Source organism: Tubulanus polymorphus, chromosome 1 (assembly GCF_964204645.1).
Source record: "Tubulanus polymorphus chromosome 1, tnTubPoly1.2, whole genome shotgun sequence".
NCBI classification, from domain to species: Eukaryota; Metazoa; Nemertea; class Palaeonemertea; order Tubulaniformes; family Tubulanidae; genus Tubulanus; species Tubulanus polymorphus.
Window position 1 is genome coordinate 9,871,397 of NC_134025.1, and position 13,115 is coordinate 9,884,511.

The 13,115-nt window shown below is 38.2% G+C and overlaps 2 protein-coding genes across 2 annotated transcripts; one reads left to right on the top strand and one right to left on the bottom strand.

The window, feature by feature from the left end:
- Nucleotides 1–1,498: 1,498 nt before the first annotated feature.
- Nucleotides 1,499–4,540, top strand: LOC141915090 (atrial natriuretic peptide receptor 1-like). The gene is made up of 8 exons (XM_074806497.1): nucleotides 1,499–1,518; nucleotides 1,932–2,127; nucleotides 2,553–2,693; nucleotides 2,780–2,903; nucleotides 3,137–3,205; nucleotides 3,322–3,496; nucleotides 3,763–3,861; nucleotides 4,068–4,540. The coding sequence occupies exons 1-8, from the start codon at nucleotides 1,506–1,508 to the stop codon at nucleotides 4,253–4,255; spliced, it is 1,005 nt and encodes a 334-aa protein (XP_074662598.1). The 5' UTR covers nucleotides 1,499–1,505; the 3' UTR covers nucleotides 4,256–4,540.
- Nucleotides 4,541–8,222: 3,682 nt separating this feature from the next.
- Nucleotides 8,223–11,934, bottom strand: LOC141915164 (glycerol-3-phosphate phosphatase-like). The gene is made up of 2 exons (XM_074806586.1): nucleotides 8,753–11,934; nucleotides 8,223–8,670 (listed from the first exon to the last, which is right to left on the bottom strand). Exon 1 carries the CDS (start codon nucleotides 11,448–11,450, stop codon nucleotides 10,401–10,403), a length of 1,050 nt encoding a protein of 349 aa, XP_074662687.1. The 5' UTR covers nucleotides 11,451–11,934; the 3' UTR covers nucleotides 8,223–8,670; nucleotides 8,753–10,400.
- Nucleotides 11,935–13,115: the final 1,181 nt, after the last annotated feature.

The following is a 13,115-nucleotide window of genomic DNA, read 5'->3' on the forward strand; positions in this document are numbered from 1 at the left end:
TTCACGAACGTCGGAACTTACAAAGGCCAGATGGTGGCCGTTAAGAGCATTCGCAAAGACGAGGTGAAAATGACCAAAGAAATCATCACTGAACTGTCAACGGTAACAAACAGTTTATGGATTAATATGATTCAGTATATGAATGAATTCAAGACCGTCATCTACATTATGAAAAGTCTTAGCCTTAACTTATGTCTTTCAACATGATTCTTTGCACTTCCATTTTGGCAAGATGAAATATTTTTACATCATTTTGAAATGTTGCTAGGTAAAGAATTATTCACAACAATCAATAAAATGAAATAAAGACGCGGTAATCGTTATTCATATCATATTCGGGAATCGTGATTGATTTCAGAAGTAATTGCATTTTATTTAGCTAATGGTTGAAATCTCAATTTGTCGTCGTTTTTTAGTTGAAGGACCTGTCTCATGGTTGCTTGAATCCTTTTATCGGCGCTTGTGTCGCCGTAAATATCTGTGCTCTGTGGGGATACTGCGCTAAGGGTAGTTTACAGGTATACGCATCCATACGACGAATGTTGCATCAATGTCGTGCCATTAAAACAATGCTCGCGCCCAATTACTGCACGAAGGATAGGAAGAAATATCTCTCGATTTTGAACATAACTAGCTAAATCTTTTTCTGCTACTCTGAAAATCGTTGTGTGGTAATTTCTACGATGGAAACGCGTTTTCGATGAGTTTTTAAATTGACATTTTCAATTTCAGGATGTGATTTGGAACTGTAGTTACAAATTGGACAAAATATTCAAGTTGTCGTTTATCAGTGACATTATACGGGTAATTGAAAATATAACATAGAATTCAAAATAAAAAAGGAATGTATTCCGATCTCTAACGCACCAGTGAGTACTTCGGAAATCGTTGGAGTCAGATCAAAACCTTTTTATTGGTAAAACAATCAGACGTGGAGGACAGATGATACGTTTTTAACCCAATATATAGGATTCGAAAGATTAAAAACCTATTCTATTCATCACGGATTAAAATCAAAATACACGAAGTTTCGAACTATCACTATAGAGATAATTCTTTTTCTTTTATATAAGGGCATGGAATTCCTGCACAAATCAGCGGTCGGAGTGCATGGCCGCTTGAAATCGACGAATTGTCTGGTGGACAGCCGCTGGGTGTGTCGTGTCAGCAATTTCGGGCTGTTTTCTCTTTACGAAGGCGAACTACCGTATTGGGGGAAAAGCGAAGACGCTTTATTCGCAAGTAAAAAATATCAACGTGTTTTTCACAAAGACCGAGTTAGCCGCTAAAATTTGATTCTCTGAAATAATGTTTGGCGCAACAGTATGTTGCTATTGCTTGAATACTTTCCTTTTCATCGATCAGATTTATATTGGACTGCTCCGGAATTCATAGCAGATCCAAAAAGACCCGTGAAGGCGAACCAGAAGGGTGACGTGTATAGCTTCGGTGTGATATTCACGGAAGTCATAATGCGCCAGGCGCCATATTGGAATCTCGGAGGAATGACCCCGAAAGGTGAACGAATGAATGTTGAATGAATACATGCAATTCATTCTTTCATAGTTTGTGCGACAACACTAACCGTACTTGATGAAATGTAGTTCTATTTCCTACGTATATAGATCAAACTAAAGTATTATACGTATAATAAATAATAAATTTAAAAAAAATAATAATAATTAAAAAAAAATAGATAAATAAATAATAAATAAATAAATAATAAATAATAAATTTTGATTGAAAAAATTGACTTCGCACTCTAATAGTGCAGCATTCAACCCCTTCAATCATAGAAAGCCCTTTAGCCGTTTTCCACGAAAATACTGGTGTCTCTATGTTTGGCCTTGCGACTGTTTAGCTATCCAACAACGTTCTTACTGTTTCATTGATCATAGTCTTTATTGCATCTTGAGATTTTTTCTCTCCAGAAATTGTCCAACATGTTCAAAATCCTTCCGATTCATCGAACCTATTTCGACCATCGATTGACATGGATTATCTATCCACCGAAGATATTCCACATGGTTTACTACAAATACCTAAACAGTGCATGGACCAGGATCCAGGCCGTCGCCCGACTTTTGCCAACATACATAAACAATTTAGAAAAATTCGTGGTGAGAGGTAGGTTCCGTACAATATGTAGGTAGGACTTCTAAATTTGCAGCGTTCATCTAATAGCCTTTCTTAGCAACTATATTGAGAAATGAATGGAAAATAGTCAGATTGATAGAAAGGATGAAACGAATCAACAGTAGAAATGTCGAAAACTTTATTTTCTAACACTTTCGGTATCTTAGTTTCTGCGATGATAGGGTTTAGAAGTAACCCCGGAACCGTTAGAAAATAAAGTTTTCTACATATCTAATGTGGGTTTTTATTTGTAGTGTAATTCTAGCTAATGATAAATGTCATGTCAAACTTAATGACATAAATTTATTGTGAAGACAATCTAGATCAGTAGAGCATATATCAAAAACAGATTTAATTTCTTCGCAAGTAAAGCATGACCCATATTCAATGTATTTTCCTTTAAATCCTAAACGAAGAACTTCAAATGTGGTCGACCATATGATGTGGATGATGGAGAAGTACGCCGACCATCTGGAAGAACAGGTTTTCGAACGAACGGAAGAGTTAGAAATCGAGAAAAAGAAAACGGACACGATTTTATACCAGTTATTGCCAAAGTATGAATGTATAATAATTCTGGGTTGGATTTACCAAAAGCCTGTCGTTTGTGACTACTGCAATCATTTGTCTCATTATCTTATAGAACAGTTGCGGACAAATTAAAAGCTGGCCAACAAGTGAATGCGGAAGCATTTGAGAATGTAACAATCTATTTCTCAGATATTGTCGGATTTACAATTCTATCCGCAGCTAGTACGCCTATGCAGGTCAGGGTTCCTTTGTTTCAGCAGAAATTCGAAAGAATTTAAAAGATGTGTCATATATGTATTGATTCATTTTCATTATGAAATATGGTTGCTGGTTGTAGCCAAGTCTTTTTCTGCATATGCTTTTTTCATTTCCGTGGCAAAAAAACGGAATCAGTCACCATAGTACTCTGGAATGTTAATGAAAAGAGTTTTTAATACTTTGCAGTTTTTGATACTTTTTTTAACTCTAGGTGGTCACATTTCTGAACAATCTTTATACCTGTTTCGACGACATTATTCTACAGCACGACGCTTTTAAAGTACGTGAAATACCGACCAAAATATGCATATCATCGTTCGCTTGTATAGTTGAAACCATTGTTAATTGTATCGTAGTGAAAGCGGAACATTTCCAAGGAATGTATCTTTATTCAAGGTGGAAACAATCGGAGATGCCTACCTGATAGTGAGCGGCTTGCCGCACCGAAATGAACAGAGGCATGCTAGAGAAATGTCGGACATCGCTTTGAAGATTCTGAAAGCGGTGCAGAGTTTTGAAATTCCTCACTTACCCAACACGAAACTGGGAATTCGAATTGGTCTGCATACTGGTAACTATGTTAACAACTTCCCGTGAAAATAAGGGGTTAAAGAGAATGGCAGAGGAAATAATTTTGTTTCGGCGTTGCCTCAGAAAAAATATTTATTTGTGAGTTTTATGTACTTGAACTACTATTGACGAAATATAGGATGAACGTTTGTTTGAGGAATCTTTTCGATTGGATTAATTTTATCATTCTCTTGCCTTTGGATGTATCATGTTAAGCCAAAGACAGATTTATTGCCTCGATGAATTACTATTATCATTCGTCTATAGGTCCTTGTTGCGCAGGTGTAGTTGGGTTAACTATGCCAAAATACTGCCTTTTTGGCGATTCTGTGAACACAGCCTCTAGAATGGAATCTCACGGTGAACGTAAGTAATATTGGCAATGAAAATATACACGGTCCAGGCGCTTGTCAGAAAATGCTTGTAGATGACATTCTAAGTGTATCATCAAATGAAAATATAAGTAGCAACTTTTTTATTTCTTCTTGTAGAGATCTGGTTAGTTTTAGAATTTTGATTGACTTTATCTTAACTGAATATTATAGCTGAATATCGTATTGCTATGTTTCTAGCTATGAAAATACACATAAGCTCATCGACGAAAGAAGCTTTAGCGGAATTTACCGAATTCAAAGTGATACCGCGTGGTGAAATACCAGTCAAAGGAAAGGGCAACATGTTCACTTATTGGTTGATTGGCAAAGAGGGTTTGCAAGGAATTTTTCTTCCGCCATCCGATGCTTCTATAACATGGATTTGACACAGATTCAGATGAACAGAACCTGCTCAATCGACCAATGATATGATTGGATTCTCTTCTACGTTCCACACGGAAGTTTTGGGCCGCTTTATATTTCGAAAGAAGCGTCTGTATCCAAATTCTAGATTAGATCTCAACGGAAGATGGTGTCTGTATGTTAGAACTGGCCTGCTTAGGGCCTGTTGTAAAATACAGAGACTATTCTTTCACAGAATTCGTTCAACGACGGCAAATTCGTCCCAATCTTATTCTTGAATCAAATTTTTACATTTTTCTATTGCTCTTAAAAACCAAATTCTAGAACAATTTTAGGTTAGTTACGAATTTAATCATGTACTGTACAGAGATTTGTTATTATGTTACGTAAATGATTCTAAAAGATATAAAAAAAGTATACTAGTTTATTAGTGTTTTTATGGTGCGGTTTGGACGAGAAGATACACAATATCCGTGTATGAGGATGACGAGAGAAATCCAACAATAACGAAGCCAAGATTGAAAAATTCTATATCAGAATGATTGTATTTGAGGAGCGACGTTTCGGCAAACAACTGTTAGCCATCATCAGTAGTGCGGTTTATCGCTGATTGCGTAAGAGATACGAGTGCAAATGCGGGATCAGGCCCTTTCTACATTCTGATGTCAATTAAACGTAATAGTTTAGAAAAAATTCGTAACCGTTTTCCTGCACTTTTGCCAGTTGTTGACGCGAAGTATAACCGGCCTGTAACCAAGGTTAAGGGACGGCGAGACCGTCGGGCGGCAAGTGTGGACATTTGAAATATTCATTTACTCAACAACCGTACCGGATCACTGACATTCTAGAAAATCGATCTACGTTTTCTATAGAATTTGATATCCATAGTTTTTATGGACATCATGGAAAATAATTCAAGATTCGCCGCATAATATGTAAATTACCCAATTATCTTTATAAATTATCTAACGATATAATGATAGTTTGAACATATGCTCTTGGTCCTATTACGTACAACCAACATCATTTTCCGATCGACCAACTATCGGTAAAACGCTCCAGGGCCTAGCATATCTTTGCGCATGATTGAAAGCTTAGTAAAAATCGTTAGTACTCGTCAGTACTCCTGGCCAGCTCGCACTGCAGATCGATCGCTACGCAGCCATGCGCACGTCCACGAATAGTACTGGAATATGTCAAAGAAATACACTATTTTATAAGAAACAGTTTCATTATCTATTTTTGATCGGTCCGTTAGGACTAGAAGGGTTGCTCCTGAACTTCATGTGCGCAGTAGTTCTGCATCGATTGTACAAAAGAAATAAATCGTCCGCATTTTACACGCTGTTTATCCTATCACTATCCGATATAGGCGTGTGTATATCCACATTCATGTACCACGATGGAGTTATACTCGTCAAACTCGTCTATTACAAACCGAACATTGTATTTAACGCATATTTCGACGACGGTTCGTTTATTATGTACGTCATCAGTAACAACTGCCTTCAACTGTTTTGGAGATGGAGAAATCTGTTGACTTTGATGGTATCATTCGATCGGTTCATTCACATATTTGCCCCACTGTGGTCGCGGAGATATTGGCAAATAAAACACTGTATAGTCTATGCCGCGATTTCGTTCTTAATATTCGCAATCTTCTATATGTTTTACGCCACTCTAGGTTTTACCTGGGTACCCGTTACCGATCCATGCTATGGCGGAAAGGTGCTGCGACAGATTATGGCGATTGCCGAAAGTAACAATTTGAATTTTCTAGTTGACGTGATGCAAATCTATATTCCGACGATGGGAATAAGCTTTTTTACGTCTCTCTTGCTTTACAAATTATCAAAATACGCAGAAAGCCAAGGAAAAGGCGGTGAGATTGGAAAGGCTACGGGGAAAAAGTCCGTCGATATCCAGACTTCAATGCTGATAGTAGTAGTAGCAGTTATATTCATTGGTTGTAACCTAGCTTACATGACCGTTCTTACCTGAGAACGTGTACCCGATTTACTTCCCATCAGTAAAGAATCGGACATATTGGCATGGACTCGAATTTGGACGAATCTCTATTTGTTGAACGAATACTCGAATGCGTTGAATTCGGCGTTAAATCCAGTGTTTTATTTCATCGTCAATAAAAGCTTTCGCCGAGAAACGAGCAACGCGTTTCTTTTTGATGAACGTAAAAGGCACAGAAACGAAAAATTTTCCGTTTGAGGTTTCAATAATTCTTATATCAGATTACAATCAGTTTGGGCTTGGCCAACTTCCCAACTTAATTTGCATATTGCTGTTGTTTACACATTTGAAGAATTGATATTTTGATTTATATATATTCTCAATCAAATCTTACGACAAGGATTAAACAGCACTTCGTATCAAATTAATTTAATAACTCTCCATTAGAAACTCAGATTTTTTTCTAACGCGTTTACTTCGACTTCATCCTTCTGTTATTGGTTCAAACTCGTTAAATTTTGTCATACTAATACACACGTCACCAACACCAACAGTGTAATCAAAGTAACGAGTTATCTTCACACTGAAAGTATCAACCAGCTATCCGTGAAAGATGTTTAAGAGCGAAATCCCACGATGGGAGACTAAAATTACTGAAATTGAAGAGAGGAATATAAGAGAAATGTAGAAACCACAAAGTTTCAATCGACTATTCGCCATCATAATGCGACTTATTTATACCTTCAAGCGCCGTTTCAAAAAGGTCCGGATCTTAACGTAAACGAACAGCCCATAGAATCAGTCACGCTACGGGCCTGATCACTAAACAAAAGACCTTATAACATATGATCTATATGAAAGGATTTGTCCCTTTGAGAAAGACAGCTACCGAGGTCTGATGTGTGTCATACGGTGACAGATAGTATTTTATGAGCGTTTGTCGCATGTCGAATAATCATTTTGTTTCACATTATCATTTACTTAAGACGCCATGGCTAATACATAATATTGGGAATACATATCTGATGGACACCAAATAATCAAATCAAATACAACATTTAGTGGTTACTCACAGGGTCACTCTCTTAAGCAATCTCAATCAAATGGGAAATCCAGGTGAAATCGACGCATCCAAAAATTTACTTCCGAAAATAAATGTTTTAATCCCAAACATTAATCCCACATACACATGCTGTTTATAATCAAAGTAATGATCCACTATGATCTAGGAATATCTCTAATTACTTTTTTCAAGCCATTAGTGAGCATATCTTTCTTATTAAGTGATTAAGTGAAACTTGAAAAATTATATTCATAAAAATGAGAAATAGAAAAAAGAAAGAAATAGCCTAGCCGTTTCTCGTCGAAAGCTTTTATTTATCATGAAATAAAACACTGGATTCAAAGCCGAGTTTATTGCGTTCGAGTATTCGTTTGATAGATATAAATTCGTCCATATTCGAGCCCATTCCAAGGGGTCTGAGTGTTTACTGACAGGAAGTAATTCGGGGAACCGCTGTAATGTAACGACACTCAGATAGGCTATACTGCAACCTATGAAAATGGCCGCCACAACTACTATCATAAGTGTGTTCTGAATGTCGATGGACTTTTTACCGGTAACAGTTTTGATTCTATCATTTCTATCTCGTTGGTTTCGTGAATACGTTGCCAGTCTGTGTAGTAAAACAACAGTAAACACACTTATTCCAATCGTCGGAATGTAAAGATGCACCATGTCGACCACAAAACGCAAGTTGTTGCCTTTGAAAATTCGTACCTTCCTCTGAAGCGTCTTTCCTTCGTAGCATGGATCGGTGACGGGTACCCAGGTAAAACATAGAGTAGCGTAAAACACGTGGAAGATAGAAAATACTACGAAGACTGCTGAAGCAAAGATTATGCAATGTTTTATTTGCCAATACTTTCGCGACCATAGTGGCGCTAATATGTGAATGAAGCGATCGAATGATACCATCAAAGTCAACAGATTTCTCCATCTCCAAAACAGTTGAAGGCAGTTGTTACCGATGACGTACATAGTAAACGAGCCGTCGTCGAAATATGCGTTGAATACAATTTGCGGTTTGTAATAGACGATTTTGACGAGTATAACTCCATCGTGGTACATGAATGTGGACATACACACGCCTATATCGGATAGTGATAGGATGAACAGCGTGTAAAATGCGGACGATCGATCTTTTTCGTACAATCGACGTAATACTATCGCGCACGTTACGTTCAACAAAACCCCCGCCAAACCTGTCGGGCCGATTAGAAACAAATAGTGAAACTGTTTCCGATAGAACTGCCGATCTCGCTCGCAGAGCTCAGTTACATTGTTCACGATTGTTGTTGTAAATCTTGCCATTCGTTGCACTACATGTGATTTTATGTCGTTACATCGAGATCTCCGAACGCAATTTGATGCACCGCTGTTGTCTCTACAGGAGTGGATACGTACGTACTGTGAAATTAGATTTTGAATACACGTCTAAAAATGGAGAGCGCAGTATAATTTAGTAAAGATAATTTGACTCCTAACTTACGTTTTACGCCAGAACAAAGATCGTGCAGCTAGAAAAACGTGAGCCAACGGTGCTGTGACTATGCATGGTTGATTGTATCATTTGATCTTTTTTTAGGAAACCCTAGATCAGAAACGTATGAGAGAAATTTTTTTCGTGAGATAATCTAATACATCATATTCAGTTCGGAAGCCGCCGTACTCTAGAATTACATGTATTACAAGCCAAAATGTTCCATACGATACTTTCATGCGTGCAACATATTCATGTATTCTATAAAGTCTACGAAACGTATGGGATTCATTAGTATTTTCACGCTTTATTTTCGGTTTTCTATATGTAAAAATGTCAACTAATGTCAACTACAGTAAACCATGCGTAAGTCGTATCGGCCAAAGTCGGATAATCTTTTTATATCAAAGAAATTTATATCCCAAAGTCGGATTCTGGTCGTGGTAAGTACTGTGTCAGAATAGAAAAATGAACCGGAAGTATTCCAGTGTTTTTTAATCATTTATTCTAGATGTTGATTCAATTCCGTTTACAGAAATTAATTTCCAAGTCGTAGTTTTCGAAAAAAAAGGCTGGAAATCCGACGAGGACTTTTTTTAAGTTTCAAAAGATCCGACTTGCGCAAGGTCAACTGTAATTGAAAATTCGAAGCGAGTACGTCGAGACATTTGGAGGTACGAAACGTCTATGGGACAATATATTCTTTATTTTGTCCCGTAGTACGAAAAATCACTTAAGTAGAAAGGAAATGCGAAATGTGTAGATGCATGAGAGGTACTTGACATTCATAGTGAAAGTATGCTTCGAATCCACGGTTATTTCCGATTACCCACGATTTCTAGGAATAGTTTTTATTTCGCTAGATTCGAATCGAACCACAGTGCGGTTTCCGGAAATAACAACCTTTATTCATTTACATGTTTTTCGTTATTTCAACGATATACGATATTCTGAAAATGTAATACCGGTAGTGAAGGTGGGCTTTGAAGTCGATGCGTATAGTTGACGTGTAGATGCGTATAGTTCGTGTCAATGTAGCAAACAAAATTAGATCAAAGAAAAATAAGGGTTAAACTTCGATGTTGATGTATTGGATTCTTACAGCATCGTTCGCGTTGGGACCGTATAAATTTGATGATCGGACACTGCTGAGCCATGAATTAGAGACTGAGTCATTGAATGTTCCAACAATCCTCTGTAAAACTCTACCGCTTTAGTGGTCTTATTTTCATTTGTACTAACATAGACTCGATGTACAGCATATCACGCCCGGTATGAATTTAGAACAAGATAATGTCTCTGATAAGATATATGTGTATTTCACTACCGAGATTTTCAACTAAAATCAGTTTCTTTTTGTCAGGTCGCAAGCTAGCCGCGGAATTTACGGAAACGTACCGGTGCTATGTATCTCAGCGTTGTTAAGGCAAACGTCACATTTCCACAATGATTTAGTTGAAACAAGAAATCATTTAACAGTGAAGTAATCATTAATTTCAATACCTGAGGAAATATATATGTACCTATTCACGTGATTTTTGCACCGTAGTACGCAAAAACTCATTTCCGCTGCAGCACTCGCAATGTTTATCCCACATAGGGGTTTGTTCAATGTTGGTACACATTACCCTAAATACACGAATACTAGAAATCCAATTTACAGATATCTACCTAAATCAGCTAACGACTGAGCTACATAGTTCGGCAAACAGTAACTAAGAGAGTGCCGTTTGTGTTTGTCGATTTCGTCTAATGTTGACTGGCCGGTCAGTACCATTAGCGAATCTAAACCGCATTTCTTAGCAAACAAGATATCGGTCGAAAGGCAGTCGCCGATAACTAAAGTTTTGGATTTTCTTATATTCGGGTGAACCCTTTTAATGCAGTCGAAACAGTGTTCGCTCGGTTTGCCGAGAAAAAGCGGCGAACGGCCGGACGCTTTCGAAACGGCGGCTACAAGAGCACCATCGACCGGCGCTTTCAAACGGTTCGCGATCATAACGCTGGGATTGTCGCTGGTGCCGATGAAAGAACAATTCGGTTTCGAAAGATAACTAGCAGCTTTGAACAACTTGTTGTACGAAAAATGCGAATCGAATCCAACCACTACCGATCCTATGTCGGGTAATAGCTCCTGCTTGAATAGGTCTTGCGGCTCGAACGGTATGCAATCCGAATCGGCTCCCACTCCAACATGTGGAATCCCAAGCTCCGCTAGTTCGTCGGACATTTCTCGCCGGCCTATAAGATAGACTTTTCCCTGAATCGGTTCGATTTCCTTCAGATAAACTGCTATCAAATACGGAATGCAAAATATATTTTTCTTGGGCACATCTATGCCGATTTCATCTTTGATACGCTGTTGGAATGAAGCCCTCGAACGTAAACTATTGTTCGACAGGAATATCAATTCCTTGTCGAGCTTAACGAGAATTTGCATGGTGTTTCTGATACCTGGAATAGGCGTTATTTGGTCCATATGCCATAGCACACCGTCGCAGTCCATCAATATAGTATCGTACTTGGCGAGTATATCTCTACAGTTGGTCGAATTAATGAATTTCGCCGGGTGATCAACTCCGTGTATGTTATGGTTACCTATACCGTTTTGCGTTATTCCATTTTTGCTGCCACTGCCCTCGTTCAAGACCTTTTTCGTTTTCTGACCTTTTACAGCAGCTCCTAATAACCCTACTCCGTTTCCCATTATTGTCCGCACACACTTAATCGTTTTATGGTAAACCGTATCTTATCTCATTACAAATGAGTCACAGTGCCTTTCACCTTATTTACATGACGCATCGCCACTGGCGACTCGCAGCCCTGGTCGGATTGTTCTGTTACGTTGACCAGGTTTTCTCCCTGTCTCTCTCTTTCGGTCGTGATTTTTACGTCCATATACGCTCTTTCTATTAGCAATTACTATACTCGGAAATTGTTGACATCAATAAACGACGAAATTGCATATACCAGTCTGAACTCTCGGCGTTTAAGTATCGAGCAACGACGATTTGTAGTAAAGTGGCACAGAGTCCGTATTTATAGAGAATGCTTAAAACCACGAGCGACAATGCCAACGTCCTGAACGATGAGGAAGAAGGAGGAAATATTCACAAGGTAGGTCGAGAGCCTGCACTCGACTCCAACGTATATTCTCCACTCCACTCGCGGTTTTAAAACGAAAGGGTGAACTGTTTATGTTTGCTTGAACTTTGAGACATCTGTCGCACGAATTTAAATCAAACAAAATATATACCTCTCAATAAATAAATCGATTTGTTGACCGATTATCAGTCAATGTTTATATTGCCGAGTACTGTAAACTTCGCTGTTTGAAAGCGCGTCCGCGACTCAACACGATAAAGAATGCAGTGATTTGCTTCTCCTGTGCATCGTAAAACACTTAGGTATGTCCCTAGAGCGATTGGAGCGAATTAATGCAATATGTACGACGCATTGCAGTACTTTCTTTCGAAGCCGAATCTTTTTGAGTTCATTAATTCAGAGGCGACATTCTAGCCCGAAGCAGTCTCGGTGCACGCGACGCAAAGGTTATCGTTTGGATTCTTGATTTTACGGCGGGGATCAAATTCCTTCACTAACTTCACACGAACGAGCCTCTAACTTGACAGCGCGCAAAAAAAGAGCCGTCATCTCCGAAACCGACTGGTGCCAACGAGTATTTAGACGTAACGACTATACTAAATACCATCTTCTCATCACGATGTTTTCGTTAGTAAATAAATATGTTCACCCTTGATTGATAGTTTGTACGAGTAAATTATCCCGTATTTGCACATATAGTAGAGCAATCGAGACCGATGTCTGCTATTAGAGTAACCTTTGCCGCGATATGTGGGGTGAGAAAAAATATCGCCATAAACACTCTCTACTTTAGAACGAAATATCATCAAGACGTACGTTTTAATAACATTAATACGTTTATTTTACGATTGTCGTCTACGTTTTACAGTTAAAAGTTTCACGGAATGAATGGAAAGGTTTTTTTGCAGGTTCTCTCTGAAGATAGATATGATAACACGCACGACATAGCAAAAAGCTTCACAACATCGCATTTTCACCTCAAGTAATTCGTCGTTTATAAACCACAAGCTGCACTCGTACAAACACAATTCAGCACTCTAATTAACCTGATATACATTGATTCAATATTGACAGCAGTCACAACGTTGACAATCACAACCTGCGACTTTTTTAGTTTGACGCTATTTTCAAATACACCTAATGTTTCGATTTATGCGGCCATTACTAGCCATTACGTTTTATCTTGTTACTCCCAAATCGAGGGTATTTACATACTTAATACAGCTATAATACGCAACCAAAGCTATTACACATTTTGCAAATAATG

Coding starts and splice junctions, on each gene's coding strand:
- LOC141915164 (XM_074806586.1), bottom strand. CDS start 11,450: ATGGGAAACGGAGTAGGGTTATTAGGAGCTGCTGTAAAAGGTCAGAAA.
- LOC141915090 (XM_074806497.1), top strand. Junction 2,694..2,779: donor TTATACCAGTTATTGCCAAA/GTATGAATGTAT, acceptor ATTATCTTATAG/AACAGTTGCGGACAAATTAA. Junction 3,862..4,067: donor AATGGAATCTCACGGTGAAC/GTAAGTAATATT, acceptor CTATGTTTCTAG/CTATGAAAATACACATAAGC.